This window comes from Camelina sativa, chromosome 11, assembly GCF_030686135.1.
Source record: "Camelina sativa cultivar CO46 ecotype springtype chromosome 11, ASM3068613v1".
In the NCBI taxonomy this organism is placed as follows: domain Eukaryota; kingdom Viridiplantae; phylum Streptophyta; class Magnoliopsida; order Brassicales; family Brassicaceae; genus Camelina; species Camelina sativa.
Genome location: NC_141890.1, coordinates 2102797 through 2123631, shown reverse-complemented (window position 1 = coordinate 2123631; position 20835 = coordinate 2102797). Strand labels below are relative to the sequence as shown.

Here is a 20835-nt window from a genome sequence, read left to right as displayed (position 1 = left end):
TCCGACTCCGAGCGTACGGTGGTGGTCGGTCACATTCTTCTTAACTCGTCTCTGTTTCTTTTTCTTTCTAATCGATCAGTGGATTTTCACCTTTGTTTTTTTTCTAGGGTTTGGTGGTTTCTAGCATAGCTTGTACGATTCTAAAACTCAGTATCTGTTTTTTTCTCAACCGCGATCATTGGATTTCACTTGCTTGTTTCTTTTATAGGGTTTGGTTTTTAAATATTGCCCATCGGTTGCTTTGCTTTATATATATATATATATGTTCATGTGATTTAATTACTTGTCGTTTATGTACTTATTTCAGGTTTTGGATGATGCGTGATTGAAGGGAAACGCTTCTTCTCCGTGCTAACGACGTCTTCAGGGGTTTTGTTGTTGTTCTTCTTCTAAAACTCAGTCTCTGTTTTTTTTTTTTTTGAACCGATCGATCATTGGATTTTCTAGGGTTTGGTTTCTAAATTGCATAGGTTGCTTTATATATGTTCTATGCTATTTACATGTTGTTATGTTGTTTCAGGTTTTGGATGATGAGAGTGATCATGGCTTTGATGGGACACGCTTCTTCTCTGTACTACTTCTTCAAAGGGTTTTCTTCTTCCTCTTCACACACGTCTTTAATTTACTTCTTCTTTTTGTTCATGTTCCTTACGGTTTTTGCAGGTGTTTTGGAAGCCAGTTATGATATGATCATGGCATTCTCGCAGGCTCCTTAATCTAAACCCATCCCTATTTGATTCTGTATTATCTCTTTGGTTCGGTGGTTTTTTCTAATTACATGTTATTAACTTTTCGTGTTTTTTGTTTTGTTGGTTTAGGTTTGTGGAGGCTTTGATATCGGTGATGGCTTTGACTGATCGTTGTCACTCTAATTCATGATAGGGTTTTTTTTATTTTCTAAATTGAATCGTTCAATGCTCTTTTTAACTCTTCTTGGCTCTGTTAATATTTTAGATTGTGGAGGAAGGAGGATGCTTTGATCGGTTGGTGATGGTTTTGATGGATCGTTTTTGCTTTCTCTGCGCTACATCTTCAGGTAATCTTTTTCATCTTTTTATTAACTTCTTTATTACAACCATAACTCCACCTTTGTTCTGTTTTTATGTCTCAGTTTATCTTGAACTTGAAGGATGCCTTTGATCTGTCGTCGTCGTCGGATCCTGTTACCTCTTTGACCGTATCCTTTTTCACTTTTATTTTATTTGAGTGTTTTTAGATCAGCTAATGTCTCTCTTTGATCCAGATCACGAGGAACCAGGATTACTATGTGGGAGGTTGTGGGAGTGCGATTGATTTCTGAGTTGAACTTTCAGGTTACCTCACATCTATAAACCTTTTTCTCTATCCGTTGTTTTTTTTATTTAATATTGGGTTTTGTTGGTTCTCTGTTTCTCAGATGATGTTCTTGCTGTCATGTCTCAGTTTATCTTGAAGGATGATGCCTTTGATCTGTCGTTGCTCCCTGTTGCCTCTTTGACAGTCTCTCCTTTCCCTTTGTTATATTCTTTCTGTTCACACAGATCAGCTAATGTTTTTCTTTTCTTGTGTTAGATCGTGGAGGTTAAAGGACCTTGTTGGAGGGAAGGATCGATGGTTTGAGAGTATATAACTTGTGGAGTTTCTGGTCACTTCACATCTATACTAATGGCTATTGTTGGTGAGGTATATATGTTCATCTATACTAATTGATGTTTTTATAGGGTTTGGTTTTTTAAATATTGCGCATAGGTTGCTTGTGATTGGCTTTGATGGAAACGCTTCTTCTCCGTGCTAACGTCTTCAGGGGTTTTGTTCTGACTCATAAGTCTTAACCCTGGGCTCGGTTTAAGAATTCTGGTAATTGGGCTCTGATGTTAATTGGCCCACCATAATTCTTAATTTCTTCTTTAGGGTCCACTAGTTGATGAGACGTTGTCGTTTTGGAGCATCGTCTCCTTCCATCCCCTTGTCTGAAAACAAAACGGAACGGAGGACTTGAGGAGTGAGGAGTGAGGAGTGAGTGAGGACTGATCTGAGCTTACGTGCTTGCTTAAGGTAACAACATAAACTGGGGATACTGATTTCTTTGATGAATTTTCTTTTCTACTTTATTTTTCGTTACAGTTACAATTTAAAGGTTTAATTATTTTGTGAATCAGGTCAAGGAGATCATCATTGAAGGAGGTAGAGAGAGCATGTACATCTAATTCCATAAATGACACCATTCTATGAGCCAACGTCCAAGAAGCAGAAGAAGAATAACACCTCCAGGTTTGATTCTGTGTTATTATTTGTTTCCTTAGTGTTGCTTTGAAATTTGTTAATGATCAGTGTTTCTCTTCATATTAAATTTTGAAAACAATCTGCTTAACTGGGAATTTTATTGTTGTAAGGACCTGAGACGAAGTGGAATTGATAATGATATTGGTTGTTCCTGTTCTCGTAGTGTCACCACAATGCTATAAGTATGTCTGATTTAGCCTTATTTATGATGTCAAACTATTTTTCTATGTGAATTCATTATCTTCATAAAGTCGGTACCTTTATGTGTGTGTTTTGATTTGCATATCCACAGGCTGACATCCTTTTTAGTGGTTATGCTGGTTTGCCTTGAAGGTCTTAGACCAAGTCTTCTCAAAGGTACACTCTTCTTATTGATTGTTGATGGTTTTTTTTGATGGATCTTTTTGATCTTCTCTTGGGCTACATCTTCAGGTAAGAGTATTCTTCCTCTTAACCGATTTTTGTTTTGTTCTTTCTATATAAGTGAAAAAACATCTCTGTCTCTCTTTGTTGCAGATCATGAGGAACCAGGATTACTGTGAGAGAGGTTCGAAGAGAAAGAATAAACATTGTGGGAGTGCGTTTGATTTCTGAGTTCAATACCTCACATCTATACACCTTTTAGCATATCAGTTGTTTTATTTAATATTTCTTTGTTTCTTTTGTTATTGAACTTTTCAGTTAACAGTAAGGTCGCTGATCTTCCTAGTGATGTTGGCATGTATGTTTTAACTTTTAAGCCTAAGACCCTATATTTTAGTGGAGGAGGATGTTTTGATCGACTGGTGATGGTTTTGATGGATCGTTTTGTCTTCTCTGCGCTACATCTTCAGGTAGTCTTCTTCCTCTTAACTGATTTTTTTTTCTAGGGTTTGGTTTCTACATTGCATCGGTTGCTTTATATATGTTCATGCTATTTACTTGTTGTTATGTTGTTTCAGGCTTTTGATGATGCTTTTATTGATGAGAGTGATGGCTTTGATGGACACGCTTCTTCTCTGTGCTACTTCTTCAAAGGGTTTTGTTCACACACGTCTTTAACTTCTTTTTTTGTTTTGTTTGTTCCTTACGTTTTTTTCTTCGTTTTTGCAGGTGTTTTGGAAGCCAGTTATGATATGACCATGGCGTATTCTTCTCCATGCTGCCACGTCTTCAGCCACGTTCTCACAGGTTCCTTGATCTATTTGATTCTGTATTGTCTCTTTGGTTCAGTGATTTTTTCTAGTTACATGTTATTAACCTTTCGTTTTTTGTTTTGTTGGTTTAGATTCGTGGAGGCTTTGACTGATCGTTGTCACTCTAATTCATGTTATTCTTCTAGGGTTTGGTTTCTAAACTGAATCGTTCTAGGCTTTTTTTAATTTATTATGTTCGTGCGAGTTTCAACTCTTTTTGGCTCTGTTAATTTTAGATTGTGGAGGAAAGAGGATGCTTTGATCGGTTGCTGATGGTTTTGATGGATCGTTTTTGTCTTCAGGTAGTCTTCTTCCTCTTCACCGATTCTTTTTTTTTAACTCTTCTATATAAAGTGAAAAAAACATCTCTGTTTCTCTTTGATGCAGATCATAAGGCACCAGGTGGGAGGTTCGAAGAGAAAAAAAAAACATTGTGGGGAGTGCGTATGATCAGGTTACCTAACATCTACATTGCATCGGTTGCGTTATATATGTTCATGTTATTTACTTGTTGCTATGTTGTTTCAGGTTTTGGATGATACTTTTATCAATGAGAGTGATGGCGTTGATGGACACGCTTCTTCTCTGTGCTAAGCCTTTTAAGTGTTTTCTTCTTCCTCTTCACACGTCTTTTGCTTCTTTTTTTTTGTTTTGTTTTGTTCCTGTTCTTTCTTCGTTTTGCAGTTCTTTTGGAAGCAAACCATGATCCAATCATCAGTATTTTAATCCATGTTATTGTCTTCAAGCGTCCTCATGGGTTCCTTGCTCCAATCATCACTCTCTTACTCATGTTGCTCTTCTAGAGTTTGGTTTCTAAATTGATTATTCAAGGTTTTTTTCTTATGTTCATGCGACTCTTAACTCTACTTGGCTCTGTTAATTTTAGATTGTGGAGGAGGATGCTTTGATCGGTTGGTGACAGTTTTGATGGCTTGTATTTGTCCTCTCTGCGTCGCCCACGTGCTTAAAAAGGTATCAAATCATAAACTGGTTGTAATAAAAATTGGATCGATGAATTTGCTTCTTTTTTTTTGGTTACTATTACAATTTAAAGTTTAATTATCTATATGTGATTGCTTTGTGCTTATAGGGTAAAGTTGGTTCTTCTCATTGAGGGAGACACTGGTTCGGGTAAGACTATACAATTACCACAATATCTCCATGGAGCTGCTTTGAAAGGTACGACCTACTACTTTCCCTAACTTGCAGCATGCAGTACTAAAATACACATCTTTCTTACAAATTGGTGTGTGTGTTATTCTTTAACCGACAACTGCTAGCTTGTTGAGAACATACTTTGCCGTTTCTTATTTTCCTGTGAAAGTTGTCCTTTGTTTCTTCAAAAGCGTTTTTTTATTAAAGGTGTACTTCCATGTAGGAAAGAGCAAAGAGCAAGTTGAGGCGCTGTCAAAAAGAGTTGTCTCATCGTGCGGCTGTGCCAGGTTTGTAGTTCATGTCTCTGCTTTGTGTTTTTGTGACCTCTAGTTTCATGAATTAACATTGCAGGATGTACAAGGATGGTAGCATCATTCCATTAGATGATTATTTGTGTGTTTGCCGCAAATATTTCATACATGCTGGGATATGGTAGTCCCAGATGAAGAGCTCCTGAGGCTTTATCTCACCATGCCGTTGAGTATGTTGGTTGTGGAGAGAGAGAGAGAGAGAGATGAAATGGCTGAGGTATATCTCTCTCATCCTGAATCTGCATATTGTTCATACAGTTCATACATTTGATCTAATGGGGTCTTCACTATTATTTAAGTTTAACTGTTCTTATTATTGCAGGATAGAGAGCTATTAGAACCAGTAGCTACAACACAAAGCAAGCCGCAGGAAATATCAAGTTACTCTTACCGAAGCAAGCACATGCATTGTGAGTCGAATTAGTCTTTTAAAAGTTGTTGTTTTTTGCTTCTTGTTTACAATTTAGATGGAGACTGAGATTTTTGTTTTATGATGTTTCTCTTGTAGGTATGGAGAATTAGGGTTCCTGGAGCTTCGAACTCAAAGCCATGGGTCCTTATCTATCTATGGTCCAATTTACTCGCTCAGGGTTTGTTCTCAGACCTCTATTTTATTGGCAACCCCTCTTCTCTCTCTCATATGGACTAATCCTTTAAAGCATTTCTAATGTTACTCAGATTGATAGAATTGCTCGTGTTGCCTTCGAGACTGCTCGGAAACGGCGTGGCAAGCTGTGTACTGCTGACAAAGCTAATGTCTATGGTTGATAATTACGTTTCTTTTACTTGTTTTCCTCTCTCTTGTTTCATGTGCAACACATATAACACTGATGCTAATGCAATTTGTTCTCTGCAGGCCTCAATTTATGGAAGAAACGAGTAAGAGAGCCTCTGAATATCCTGATGTTGAGCTGTCACATATGTATGTTGACAATACTGCGATGACCGGCCAACAGGTAAATTCTTTGGCCAAACTGGTCAGCCTTGATAATTCTTTTGAAAATTGTGTAAATAATTACTATGGGGTGATTGTTTCGTATATATGTAGTTTGAGACCATTTTTGTTGATATATTATCCGGTTAAGCTTCAATGATCACAGGAAGCATTGGAATGCTGGCATGCCGTCTATTGCTCAAGTATTTCTAATTGGCCAGATTCTTCTTGTCCAGTAAGGTTTTTTTTAGCATTTTCATGTTGTTTGGATCTTGTGTCAGTTTTCTTCACGTATCTTTATGGGGTGGTTGTTTTGTTGTCAAGTGTGTCGATATTGCCAACAGCGACCTGAAAATTCAGTATGTTGTGTTCGGCAAACAACGGAAAATTTCTGAATGTGTGTTATATATGTCAAATGATTACTTACACAATCTCATCAAGCACCGCTTGGGAGATCTTTCCTACCGTGTAAGCAAACTACTTGTTTCCCCTCAATTTATCTTTGGATTTGTTACATAGCGCTCTAATCAAACGGAATATGGAAATTGCAGGTCTCAGAAGTTCGAAGACCCAGCAGAAGGGGAGGATACGCTGGTGGCAAAAATTCAAGAAATTATACGACCATCTCAGTACTGGATTCCGTGCCTTGGTGGATGGAACTCGGTAAGCTGTGTCCGTCTCCACCGCAAGTCTAAAAATCATCCCAATTGGGTTCTTTTTGGAGAAAGAAATTTCATTGTTTGCTCTCTCTCTCTCTCTCTGAGGTTACGAGCCAATACTGCACCCAAGCAATGGCCAAGGAATAGCCTTCAATCGGGCTCTTACTTAAGCTGTCTAACTTCCTTTATTTGGTGTTTTCGAATATCTGGTTCTTGGTGTTGTTTTTATGGACCTTTGCCAACTTCTCGTCCAAAGCGTGGGGATCACAGGTGGTTCTGCAACTTTTGACTTCTTTTTTTTTTGGTTACAGTTACAATTAAGGTTTAGTTATCTATATGTGATTGTTTTGTGCTTATAGGGCCAAGGTTGGTTCTTGTCATTGTGGAAGACACTGGTTCGGGAAAGACTACACAATATCTCCATGAAGCTGGTTGAAAGGTACTACCTACTACTTGCCCCAACTACACAATATTTCTTTTGCAGGCTGCTGGGATCACAGGTGTTTCAGCTCGCTAGGTCTCACAGCTTTATGGAGTGGTGCCTCCTATTCTAAATGAGCTGGGAAAGGTACTATTTACATTATCATTCATGTGCTACCAGATTTCTGATTTTCTTTGGTTTTATAAATCTTGAAATCGCTGTTACAGGTCCGGAACCTGTGGCCTAACGTCGATTCTCATAGCGGAGTGCTGCTGAGTTAGCTTTTGTACCGAGACCTACTCTTGAATTTTTTGACGTCTGGTTATTGAAGGAGTTGCTCAATAGCATTTTTGTTTCTGATTATGCTTAAGTTGATCACATGGCTCATGTTGCATTTGAGATTGCTACGCAAAGGTGCGGCAAACATTGTTCTGTTGAAAAGGGCCACAAGCCTACTATTTTAGAGGTAAATTCTTGGAGGTGCGGTAAACTTTGTTCTGTTTTTTGTGTGTGTGTTGATTGCCTCATTGCAGGGAAACGAGTGTGAAAAACATAGCTAGCACTGCCAAACTGATTATGGAAAGTCAAGCCATCGAAAGGCAAAAGCTAGATGATGCAAACTCAAGACAGGTCAGCCAAATTGTTAGAATATCAGATTGATTCACTCCATATCTCACTGCATGACTGAAACTAGCTCCTCCTCATCACTGATTTATGTAGATTCTTAATCCAGAACCAGCAACGCTGCTGTTCTACAGGAAATAATGCTGTTGGTGTCTGGCAACGTAACACATAAACTTCTTCTTGGATCAGTTGGGACCGTCCAAGACAACAAAGTTGCACATAGGTTAAGGAAATGTTGAACTTTTTGTTAAACAATGGAAACTCCTCGTCCTCGGTTCTGTGACTCAAACGACCACTCGTGTAGCCTAGTTTTACGTAACAAACTTCCACGTAATCTTTCTCATCTTGATCCTTTTATGGCTACATCCAAAGCATACACTATCAAATGATATTTGACAGTATCAGATGCTATCTGATGCGTTATTCAACTTGTGTTTACCCCTCTTCAATTTGTGAAACAGGGAGTTGGTGAAACATTAGGGGAGTGGCTATCGAAACAATGGCTTATGGTCTTCTGGTGAGAAACAAACAATAAATAAGTGAAAAAATGACAATGTTCTCATCGTAGTCACAGTTTTAAATGGGAACTGGTGCTTGGAATAAAATATTTTTTCTTTAAATTTTATTAAAAAATGTTTTCAAACTTAATTGTTAAATTTTAATACATTGAAGACAAACAAGACTTCGCATTTTATCCCATCCTACGGTACGTAAGTTTGGTATATAAGTTTAACATGTTTATATGTATTTTAAATTTAATACTTGAGAATTTTCAACTATTTTTTTAATAAATCATTTTAAAATATAAATGAAAATTTTTTAAAATGTTTTTAAAGTTAAGTGTTAAATTTTAAATATATTGAAGACAAACTGTACTTAACATCTCGTCCGTAAATTTGGTGTACAAGTTCTACATGTTTGTACTTTTTTTTTTTACGTGTTTATACTTTTTTAAAATTTAACACTTACAAATTTTACAACTATTTTTTTAATAAATCGTTTTATTAGAGACTCAGTATTTGGAGATTAGTGGCATTCTCTAGAGATGAAGTGAGCTTCACTAAACTTGAGCATCCAGTGAGATATTTATTGGATCCATATGTTGAATCGAACCATGCAAGATTAGGACCATGTGTGTTATTATCGGCTACACATAACACACTCATAACAAACATCTACAAGGGTCGTTGAAGTCACGTATGTGTTCAATTTTCAGTGAGAGACGGAGCAGGGTGAGATTGTGAATTGTGATCTAAGTTTGGTAAACGAGGAACGAAATAATGTCGTTGTTGAAGAAAGGAAAGCGAAACGACATCGGTTCGGTTAAGTGATGTTCTTGAATTGAGGATTTGGGTTTGAAGCAGGCACTGACTGGGTCAGTTCATCTCCAAAGTATCATTGTTTTTACTTTCTCTTGCCCACACAGGCAAAAAAAAAACACATTTTTCTATTCAAAGACGACAACGTGGGTAAAACAGTGATCTCGTAGTTGTCAAGTTCACATTACAGTGTCGTGAGAGAAAAAAATAAGCTTTTTGACTTATATTTTGGAGGATACACATTAGTCAAGATTCTGAGATACTTTGATTTCATATTTTGACCAAAAAAAAAAGATTTCATATTATTTTTTCCCCAAAAGAGAGAGTAGACTAGAAGTGGTCAGTGGGTCTAACACATTATCCTAAAATAGTCGCATGTTTAGGTATACACAAACCATATAGACACAGATACAAAACATGTCTATATATACCCCATCATTAGCTTGATTAAAAGTGCGTAATTGTTCCTAATGATACTCTTACACTTACTGACTACTTTTTTACTTACGTGGAGCTCCTCCAGTGGTAATAACGCGGAAACAGATGATTCCATCCTGTGATCGTACACCAATAACTTGTTCTGTCATGATTTTAATCAAATTCCGCACTAATATGGATTTCAAACGTACTGTGCTTTTCTACACTTGCTTTTAAGAAAATTTAAAATTTGTTATTAAATGTAAATTTTGTCTTAGTATTGAACTTTTTTATGTTACTAACTTATAAATTCAGAAAAGATAAACAAAACTGTTTTCACATGAACCATTTTTATTCTTGACACAATATTTTTTGAATTCGTAGGAAGAAATATAGAAGACAGAAAAGAGAGAATTGTAATGAAGAGATGAGAGTGGTTTAGTTGGCCCACCTTAAGTAAGAAATGGACAAATCAGAAGCCTTGTCTTTCCTTCAATCACATCCCTCCCCTTCAAAAGCTACCATCAAGTAAAATCTCCATTGCCAAGATTTTGCCATCTCTTTTTAAAAACGTTCTATAAATTATTCAATTTTGTTTTAAGTACTTTAGTGTCTCTAATAGTAGGCCTATTAAGGGTACGGATGTCGATTCAGTTAGATGCTCACACGTTAGCTTGATCTTCTTATTTGTGCACATCCCGTAAACTTTATTTGTCATGCATGAAAAAATTAACGATTTTAATTATTTGGACATTTTATCTGAAAAATCAAAATTTTGAAAACTTTAACAAAACAAATAAGAGTAACAACTAATCTTTGAATTACAAAAACAAAATGATTTGAGGATATATAAGGAATCACTATGTTAATAGGAATTAGATGAAATCTACATAAGATAAAGGAAGAAACAAGTAAGGGGCTCTTGAAACGACGACAGAGCATGCCCATCGGACTCCCATCTTGTACGCCGCACGCTCGACAGCTCATAGGCCCACTTTGGGACAACTCTTATATATTTTTTATTTCTTTGCTCTAACCGTTGATCAACAATCGTTAACCCTCTCAAGAAATCAATTCATGCTGTTTACATTTACTTTTATGTACAAACTAGACCACATAAACTTTAAATATTTCTTGTAATGTTATAAGTTCAAATTAAAAGAAACACAAGTTAGTGTAACTTATTTAAATATAGGTGAACTCTGTACTAGGAGAATTGATTCGTTTTGTGTTCCAAGATCTTCGTCTCATTCTCAAACCAAAGCCCTAAACTATAATTCGTTACATCGAACACGAAAATAAATAGCATTTATCTTCACTCATTCACAGCCATACATTATTCTTTTTAACGAAAAAAGTATATAAAATATAAGAAAAAAATAATATTTCACACATCTTTATATATGTTATACTCTATCAATATAATCTACCTAAATAGCAAACATTACGCACCATACTGTAGTGTTATCTTTTATCAAACATGCAAATCCCTATATAAGTCATAGTCCAAGTTAGAACACAAGAATCCACTAATGAATCTGTTCTCTTCTTCTCTATCACTCAATAGCGTGGAAGAAGCAGTCTCTGCTCCATTGTTATTGTTCTCTTCGTTATTGTAATGACCGATTTTATTATCTTCTTCTTGATGACCACCAAAACCCGAAACTCCTTCTTCTTGGCTCATAAGTTGAGAAGCAACAAATTTATCTAGTGCTTTCCAATCATTCGTCATCACTGATGTTTTCTTCTTCTTCTTATCTTTATTTTCACTACTTATTAGCGCACTGAAGCTCACATCCTCTTCTATTAACTGTCTTTTGTAGTTATTTTGATTCTTCTCCAATGATGTAATTGACGTCGAGCTCACCGGTCTCTTCATTAGAGGGAGTGAAGGGCTTTCGAGCTGTGGAAGTTGAATGAATTGATCGCAATGGATGAAGTTTAAACCGATATCTGAGCCTTCTAGTTCTTGCTTGAACATTAAGTCTTGTGCAAATATATTTTGTTTCTGCTTAGATAGGTAATTGAGAGGCTCCACAACCGAGCTTACTCCACTCGGTAATTCATCGTAAAAGTAACTTGAGCTCCAAGTTTCCGTGTTCTTGGCTTGCCCGGTCGTTGGTCTTTTCTTGAACGCTCTACAAACCACCCATCCTTCTTCCTACACACACAATCATGAAAAGGAATGGTTTATTACACATCTGGTGTAAATATGCAAAACCTTTAGGCCAATGTCAAACAAAAATAATAAATAATGTTGCTTTTGTTAATTTGTAGTGAGACACAATAAGAGCATGCCTTAAAAGTGAGAGACCACATGAAAGAAAGCTAGCAATAAGCATAGGTACATACTCATATGCAAGCTATATCAAACGAACAGTAATTCTAAATTCCATTTGGAGATATTGCAAAAAATAGGATACGCACACACACACATTATTCGTAGTATTTACAAAACATTTCCTATATAAAAGCTAGATAAGGGATTTGAAACGATATGTAAATAACTCGCTTTTAATACATGCATGTCTTTAGTTAGACGATTTATATATAAGCCTTAACGCCTAAATTTATTTTAAAAAGATTATTTATATAAAGAGGAATGAACTTTGGTCAACATGGAACTGAAGTTTTAGGACATATTTTTTACTTTTTGTTTTGTGATTAAAGGTGTAACATTTTACATAAGTCTTAAAGATACTCGACTTTTACCTAAAAGGTTAAAATGTGTCTCACGAAAGAGCTTATGAGACAAACAAAAAGTCTAGTGGCCCCATGACTAAAATCCATGTAATTTCCCATAGACGATAAAATCTAAAATCTAATTGAACATCTAGAACAATTATGCTATCTATTTCAAAATGATATCAGGTAAAACGAAAATACCTGAGGAGGTGCATTCTCATCTGACTCTAGTCGGTATTCATGCATGATCCAATCCGTTTTTTGGCCATTAGGGGCTCTTCCTTTGTAGAACACAAGTGTTTTTCTCATACCAATCAGTTTTGACTTGTCGTAAACAGCCTTGTCTCGACCCGTGGCTTTCCAAAACCCAGCCATGGTCGCTCTGTTTGTTCTTGTTCCTGTTGGGTATTTCTTATCTTTGTGGCTGAAGAAATACCATTCATTTCTTTCCTCGTATCCGATTCGGCATCTCTCTATAAAATACATTGTAAATGCTCATCAGATATTTGTATTCACATTGTGAGACTAAGAATACAAATCCTACATTAAGTATGCATATGTATTTTTGTAAAAACCTTGTAGATCCCATGGTTCGATTCTGTAGAGATCAATATCTCTTATGACATCAAGATCGATCTTTTGCGATGCGACTTTTTTCCTTAAATAGTAACCAACGAGCTCTTCATCTGTTGGATGGAATCTGAATCCAGGAGGAACACTACATGATTGATCCACTGATTCCATCATTTCTGCACAAAACCAAGTTCAGAACCACAATGAGATCACTATATATAAATGTCATATATACGTATAAATATTGATAGGTACATGTGTGTATGCATGCTGATATATATCTTCATGCATACGACATCACAAAGACTTGGGATTATATATTAGAGAGAAGTAGGAGAAAAAATGGATGGTTTCATAGAAGAAAAAGAAATTAAAGAATAAAAAAACTTATTTGTAATTAAGTATAATCATCAGCTCATTTGGTGGTTAGTTTCCACTTACTTACACCATTTCCATGTTGATGCCCTTTATTAATTATATGTATTATTTTCGTATTTCGTAACAAGAATAAGTCTGAAGATGGAACAAGAACATGACAATTAGGTTTAAAGTTGAAGAAATCAAAGAGAAGACATGCATGAGCTTCTTTGACGCTAAAAGAAAACGGAAAAGGAGAGTTTTTTCAATGATGCGTTCCTGTTGTAACGTGGTTTATGAATTAATGGTGGCAATGATCATATCGAGAAACGGAATTTTTTTTCTTTTTCTCAACATATATATATTATTTTATAACAATCCAACCTAGCTGCATTATATATATGATATATACAGCCTTATAGAATACAAACAAAAAATTTTGACCAAAAAAAAAAAAAAAAAAGAAAAGAATACAAACAAAAACAGCTTTTTCCACATCTAAAACAAAACAAAAGCAACAAAAAAAAAATCATCAAGTCAGAGCAAAAACTGTTATAATGGTTGCAAAGTATATGTCTGTTTTATCTTCATTTTAGAATTGCTTTAAGTGTACACTAGACTGTACTATACTATTGCAGTACTGCTACACACACACATAAATATATACGTACAAATGCGAATTATATTCACATACAAAGTACTAGATGGTTATCCGAAAAAAAGAGATTGGGTTTATACAAATTAACCAGCCTTCATACATGAGATACTATATTAATGGTCGACATACAAAAACCATTTTCGATAAACAAGATCAGCCATCAATCACACTTCACACATGCAGATAGATAATAAGGAAAAGATCATAGAAAAAAGGATGACAAGAGATAAATGCTCTGGTGGGAAAAACAATATATAAATGCACATGTAAGTTGATGAGACGATGCAGATCTTTTTGATCATAAAAGCCCGTGTAAATTAGGTTTTACCTTTTTCTTCAACCTGTGGAAGATGTATACACCAATACTATATACTTGTTTGAGAAACAAAAGAAACGAGGGCTATTAAAGAAGAAGAAGAAGAAGAAGAAGAAGTCAAAGAGATATGGATGTGTAGAAGATGATGATCATCGAGAGAGAGAGAGAGATGATACTGAACTTGGTTATAAGCTTCGGGATATGAAGAGAGAGAGTGAGAGAGCTTGATGATTCGGTGACATATAAAAAGGTAGAGAGAGTGTGGACCGCTCAATTGCGCGTGGCTTTCTCCATGTCCCCCATTTGCGTACGTCACCCTCCTCCCGCTTCTTTTCGCATCCTTCTTCACTTTTTATTTTATTTTCTTTTATATAAATTATTATATATATAAAATATGTCTTATTAGGAGTAAAATGAAGTCAAGGATATCAAAATTATTACCTTTGATTTTCAAATTGATGCATTATTAATACTTGCTTACATATTTTGAAGAATACTCTAAACATATTTTTTATTTTATCATCAGATCTAGGTTTGCAATTTTTTTGCATATAACAGGGACTTTGGAAGTTTTAAATCTATATTAAAACGCTTCCACACACAAAATAAAGGAATGATCCATTTCTTTTCGTCAAAAGTATTCAATTCAATTCATCATATGAATTGGTCAAAATCACAATTTCAATTCGTTAGACGCCTTTTAATCAGATAAATATTTGATGTTTTTGTTGTAAAATCAGTATAACCTTTTATATTAAAAAAAAAAACAAAAAAAAATGAGAAGAAAGCATTTTTTGGGGGGTTATATGTACATTGCATCTACCAAAAACAGCCAAAATAACTCTGACATTCTTTCAGCTTGGTACCTAACTTAGTTTGTTCATAGATATCAATAATAAGTACCATTTGCGACTTTTTAATTCATATACAAGGACTATATACTTCTTTTCTTTTCCAATATATATATGTATGAACTAGGTTTACATAAGTTGTTCAAGAACTAGCTAGTTGCAATTGCTCAATAGTATATAAATTATAGAAAAAATACATATACTAAAATATAAAATTTACCGTCAGACCAATAAGGTCACGGGGTTTTAATTATTTAAGTGTTGCAAACATTCTGACATTCTGGAGCATGCCACGCTGGCACAACAGAGGATGTCCCTCTGCCACGTCGGATAAGAATAAACAAAACCGCCCGCTTCACATGGGGCTTTTAGTTGAATTTTACCAAAGCATCCTCACACCATTCAGTGTTTTGTGAAGGGTATTTGCGTAATTACGCACTGCTCCAGTGTGACTTCTTCTTCTCCAATGATTTAGCGACAAGAACCAACGAGAAGGGAGTGAACTCGAACCGCAGCCGCTACGTGGCGACCACCCGTTGGCTGTTCAACTATTATCTTTACGTAGAAGACAAATAAAGCTGTAGTACCAATTTATATACAAATCATGCGAAACAAGAATAAATTTTTAAATCTTATTTTGGTACCAAAATTATTTGATGTATATTTTGGGAGCGTCGTTGTGACATTTTCAAAGAATTAAGTCATATCCTGTATACGCATTACGCTTCCTGCATCAGTATCACAGTATGCATCCGTTCTTCAGATTTACATATGTCGTGTTGTTAAAAATTTTACTTAAATTAATACAACTTAAATGTAACTGTTTTTGGTAGAACGTCTTCCTTCTACATATGATATTGACATTGATTGGTGAAGAGGTTCTAAATGACATGCCACCAAAAAAGGTACAGAAAAAAATCATATAACAACAAAGTGAAACAGTCGACCATGGTCCTGCGTGCTTTGGACCTATGCCATTATATACAATTCATCAAACGTGTTTGGACATAACTTGTTGGGCTTCAAAATTGCACTTATTACCGCGCGTTGTTTAGACGTTGACTCTATATTAATTAACAAAAATATTTGTTTCTAATCAAGTTTCAGACATTTGTGAAAACTGAAAACTAAACTAAATATATCTTAACAACGATTAATGATTTGATTTACCATAGTTTGATTAGATTTCCCAAAAATTAAGGTTTTCTTATGAAGTTTGGTCTTTTTCTTAACGAACTCTAACGTTTGACAAACATGTCTCGGAATCAAAAGCTCATTGCACGTGTCAACTGCATGTTTATATTCGGACTGCAGAATTGTTTTTTTCTGCACATTTTGTTTTGTTTCGTTTGAAGTTGACGCATGCTTTTTTGGAAAACAAATAAATTAATTATTGAAATCTAAACGCATGCTCCTAAACCGCTCTTAAAGGTGAGGAAAAATCCTATTATTCTGTTAGGCTGTTACATTAGGAAGAGTATATGTCTCTTCTCATTTTAAACAAAAATCGTTTGTAACGTTTATATATACAGTATTTTGTTTTTCACATAATTAATTGTTTAGATATCAAATGCCGTATATCTAATAGTATTAAACACATAATTCATTTTGATATATCGAAATAATGCTTGTACTTCTTGCTTGAGAGTCAGGTCTATTGGTAATTGGCATGCCGACTAAATCCACTAAAACTAATGTCCCTTCTTCATTTTCTTAAAACAGGTGAGATTTTTTTCAAGGTGAAACTAAACTGCTTCACTTTTTGTGTCGGCGGTTACGGTAAAAAATATAATATACTTGGTACTTTGTAAATGTAATTAGATGGAGAAATCAGAAAATGAAAAATGAGAGAAGAAGAAGAGATCATGTCCACGTAGGACGGTGGTGGGTCGGCCGGCGGTCACTAATCAAGCGGCGGAACTCATCATTTTAGGTGGGTCCCATCCCTATTTCCCTGAGTTTTTGGCCGGTGAAATATATAAACCCCTTTCCATAACTTTAAATTGTATATATCTTTGTTCTAAAATATATATGTGTGTGCGTATATTGACAATACTAGCTAGTTTAAACGTTGGTTTAATGTTAAATGTATCCGGTAGATCCAAATATCCTTATGATCAAGTGACGTGTTCGTTTTCTTTTTCAGCAAGTGACTGTTTTCACAACTATACAAAACTATAAGTTTTATCAATATAAAGAGAGAGGGAGAGAGAGAGAGGTTAGCGTAACCAGCAAAAGAAGATTCTAGTGGGTCACATGAAGATCATTTTACACCCTTGTGAGTTGTAACTTGTAAAACAATAACATTTGTCCAAATTCTTTCTAAGATGACTTGATGAAAATCATTATAACATTTTTTTTTCAAATTCTTTCTAATATCATTTGATAATAAATCATTATGATTTCTAAGAATTCTATTGGATCATTTTTCCATTTTAATTATTAAAGAGTCATGTCATGTCTAACCAATTAATAATATAGTTGACAATCCAGTAAACTGTAACTTCAATATACAAATGGATTTACATAGAACTTAATGTGTATCTTTGTCGCTGAAATATTTATCTTGACAAATTTTACCTTTGCATCATTATTGAAAACAAGATAACTAACTACATATCATAAGCTTAAATATAAACAAGTCAATTCTAGATCGCCGTCCTTTATTAAGATGTTTCACATGCACTTACAATGGGGATAATGATAAAATTGTCATCTTATCTAATGCCGATCTTGAGAAAAAAAAAAAGAGTTTCACTTGTGAGTCCCAAAAAGTAAATTTCAATTATATATAACTTAGTTCAAGATCGACATGATCACATTAGCTAGTGCTAAGAACTAAGGAAGACTAATAAAAAATAAACCAATTTTTAACTTATCTGGATCACATCTTCAACAATCTTAAACTTATCTATTTAGGTTCACTAAACATTTAGGCAAAGTTTTAAAGATTAGTTAGAGTCGTTATATAAACTCTATAATCATCGGTCAGCTATGATTCCCTTACTTATCGACGATTAATAAAAAGATTATTAGATATAATTTGCACAGAAAAATAGATAGATGCACTCATTAGGAACCAGCCGTTGAACGAGAATATGACCCATATATATATGCCTAGGGGTCGAGCTATGTAGAAGATCTACAAGAAGACATCGACGAACCGTAAGTTACAATTTTACACACACCTACATGTTCTGCTTAAAACTGTTTTGTTGAAGTCACATCTGAAAATATTCAATTTCTAATAAAACTATTTTATTGAAATTTTAACTTGAAAATAATAGCTCTTTCTAATCACGCAACAATCTTGAGATTCACTCATTCCTTTTTGTCTCCGCCCACTACCATAATGCGTCGTCATAAACAAAACTGGCACATATATAATATATAGTTCTCTCATAATGCTTATGCTAGAAGTGTAATCCACAAGCTTCTTTGCAACATTTCTTAGTTTTATTTTCACAATTTTAAAAAATTTCTATTAATTTATATATAGGTTGGGTAAATTTAGAATTTCTCCTCCGAGAAATAGAAATTAATGGTTAAATTTCTCAAGCAAAATGTGCGCAAAAGCATGGCATATTATAGTGTTCCCGTGCTAGACTACTGAAGAAAATGTATTAGGGTCCGGTTAACACCGGTTTGACTTATTAACGAACAACAAAGATCGTACTTTTTGTCGATGAATCGATATTTTTATATTTTGATGCAACTATAGCACTGATCAGCTATGGTTTACATACACGAGTTACATGGTAATTAATGTCATGTGCTTATAAGATTGGAAATACCCAATAGATTGATTTTTGAAATCGTGAAGAAAAAGAGACGATGATTGATCATAATTTATGATAGAAAGAGTAGGGATCTATGTACTGTCATAGTATGAAACTATGAATATGGGTAATAATAATATAAGAGAAGATAGTAAAAGTTAAAACGTCATTGATGGGTTTAACAACTGCAAGCACTGATCTTTGCAAGTCATACGAAGCAGATGGGTATATTATTGAAATGATTAAACAATTTTTGGTAGAAAAAAACACCAATTGTTGATAGATTCGTGCCATGGAGTTGATTAATGGTGATTGCACGTACATGATAATCAATTATTTAATAATAATACGGTAGTTCTAAAACTATAGACGGTGTTGGTTATGAAAATATATTTTCATTGGCTGAAAAATGAACGTGTGGGTGAACTCTCTCTTAAGTTTCTCATATCTTCCAAGTGAAATCCAAAATCATGATACAAGTTTCGTAATAATCACAAAACAGTACTATTAAACTAGTTACTGATTTTTTTCTTTATTCAAAACAACAAATAACAATATAATTGATGAAAATCTATAGCACATACCAGTTACACTTTTGGATCTTGGTAGATAGTATGAATCAAGAGTATTGTTTTCCAAATCAATTGGAGTTTTGTTTTTTGTGATTTATATAGATGGATATGTAAAATTAGGGATCACAAAATATGGATGGTCTGCTGGATCTTGGAAGATTCGACCTAGTATTGGGCCTATATAAAATCTTTATAAACGCAATCAGGGCCACGCGGGTGATGGATGGGCGTTTAAGTTTGATAGAAATAAAGGCTTTATAAAAAAAATTCAAAATGGGCTGCATACCTTAACAGGCCACACCGCTAAAGTCCACGAACGAAACGAGTTTAACCGCTATTGTTTTCATTGAAATTTGAAACGGTGTTGTTCTGACCCCTCACCACATATTGTAAGACTGCTACCCGAAAAATAACCAAAATCAACCCCAACTATTTGCCAAATGCTTTTTTATACATAAACTTCAATATCCTATAAATAACAACCTGAACTATATTAAAATTAAAATTTGCTACCTATACTATATAAAATGTTGTCAATTTCAACCTCTGTTCGAACAGTGTTAAATTAAAGTTTAACGATGTTGAGTTAGACGATTTGTGCCATCCACATGGCACTGAGAATGACCAAAACTAAGTTGTTTTGGTTATTTTTAGGTGTGTTGTAGTAAAAAACAAAGCGTTTGACAAAAAATAGAGTATTGGAGTCCGTTTTCGGGTGTGTTGTGAAACTTTATTTTTGGTCATTTCTTGCTACAAAATACCCAAAAATGACCACAACGACATAGTTTTGGTAAGTCCCAGTGTTACCTTGAAGTCTCTGGTAATTTAACATTGTTTGAAATTGACAACATTTTATATAGTTTAGATAGTAAATTTGAATTTTAATACAGTTCAAATTGTTATTTGCAATGTTTTGAAATTTAAGTATAAAAAAGCATTTGCCAAAATAATAGTTGGAGTTGATCGTAGCTGTTTCCCATTCACTCAGATTTTGAATGGCAAACTAAAGCTAGTATAATACTTTCTCAAATTCCTGATTCTTTCTCAAGTAATTATAGAATGGCCAATTTAAAATTCTGTGGATTAGTAGGAGACTTTCTCAATATTCCTAAATCGTTTTATAGACCATTCATCGTTTGGTCGTTTTTGAAAAAAAAAAAGATCCACATGAACTCTGACAGTGGACTTGCCACGTGCGAAAACTGACAGGGAGAAAAGGACAGGATCAGAGTCAAAACAGTGCCAGGGTGTACGAACTTTTTAGGCACGTGACGAGCATCAGTGGCTCAACGGTCATATTCAGAATCAGGCAGCAGCAACACCAAATAGGCAAATACTATCGGCACGTGACAAACAACAGGCCCCCACCCCCACCAATCATCTTGCTCCCTTGTCGTCTCCTTCCCAATCTTTCTTTTCTTTACTCTTTCTCCCACCCAAAACGAGTGTTGTTGTTGGTTGCCTTTAATTTAAAACAAACAAAATTTCAAAAAATCAGTCGCGCATTAGTGGTTTTGTAATCTAAATTAATTATTAGTTGAATGATGTTTTTATTTAATTATGATTAGCAGATAGTAGTACTATCAAATTACACTTCGGCGCGAAAAATCATAAACTTCCTGAAGCGTGTCCCCACATGCATCAAATCCGGGTGCGTAAATTACGTTTGACTAAATAATAATCTCTAGTGGACCACTCGAGTCGACTTTGAAACAACAACCATTTAATTCGAGTTCTTGGTCCCAACAAAAGACATTAAAGAAGCTC

At 34.7% G+C, this 20835-nt stretch overlaps 2 protein-coding genes and 1 long non-coding RNA gene across 52 annotated transcripts; 2 read left to right on the top strand and 1 right to left on the bottom strand.

The window, feature by feature from the left end:
* The first annotated feature begins 909 nt into the window (after positions 1-909).
* LOC147933542 (uncharacterized) lies at positions 910-1529 on the top strand. The gene is made up of 3 exons (XR_015571197.1): positions 910-1036; positions 1112-1313; positions 1397-1529. It is a non-coding gene; the product is annotated as an uncharacterized LOC147933542 (long non-coding RNA).
* A 361-nt stretch (positions 1530-1890) lies between these two features.
* On the top strand, positions 1891-8218 carry LOC104721155 (uncharacterized). Of its 50 annotated transcripts, none has more exons than XM_087471992.1 (31): positions 1905-2034; positions 2139-2250; positions 2373-2444; positions 2555-2619; positions 2779-2839; positions 2944-3095; positions 3204-3280; positions 3355-3432; positions 3530-3584; positions 3674-3739; positions 3825-3891; positions 3966-4241; positions 4324-4409; positions 4528-4616; positions 4816-4879; positions 4944-5120; positions 5226-5313; positions 5412-5493; positions 5582-5666; positions 5760-5859; positions 6004-6072; positions 6162-6305; positions 6389-6500; positions 6602-6766; positions 6856-6935; positions 7006-7064; positions 7145-7193; positions 7289-7383; positions 7451-7547; positions 7651-7871; positions 8003-8218. In XM_087471992.1, the coding sequence occupies exons 20-24, from the start codon at positions 5770-5772 to the stop codon at positions 6664-6666; spliced, it is 480 nt and encodes a 159-aa protein (XP_087328118.1). In that variant the 5' UTR covers positions 1905-2034; positions 2139-2250; positions 2373-2444; positions 2555-2619; positions 2779-2839; positions 2944-3095; positions 3204-3280; positions 3355-3432; positions 3530-3584; positions 3674-3739; positions 3825-3891; positions 3966-4241; positions 4324-4409; positions 4528-4616; positions 4816-4879; positions 4944-5120; positions 5226-5313; positions 5412-5493; positions 5582-5666; positions 5760-5769; the 3' UTR covers positions 6667-6766; positions 6856-6935; positions 7006-7064; positions 7145-7193; positions 7289-7383; positions 7451-7547; positions 7651-7871; positions 8003-8218. The 50 variants fall into 49 exon arrangements, with proteins under 50 accessions (XP_087328120.1, XP_087328118.1, XP_087328109.1 ...); XM_087471983.1 differs by having other exon boundaries at positions 7638-7871; XM_087471991.1 differs by having other exon boundaries at positions 7145-7331.
* A 2345-nt stretch (positions 8219-10563) lies between these two features.
* LOC104721153 (NAC domain-containing protein 76) lies at positions 10564-14083 on the bottom strand. The gene is made up of 4 exons (XM_010439067.2): positions 13879-14083; positions 12538-12711; positions 12164-12435; positions 10564-11438 (listed from the first exon to the last, which is right to left on the bottom strand). The coding sequence occupies exons 2-4, from the start codon at positions 12707-12709 to the stop codon at positions 10752-10754; spliced, it is 1131 nt and encodes a 376-aa protein (XP_010437369.1). The 5' UTR covers positions 12710-12711; positions 13879-14083; the 3' UTR covers positions 10564-10751.
* Between the last annotated feature and the right edge of the window lie 6752 nt (positions 14084-20835).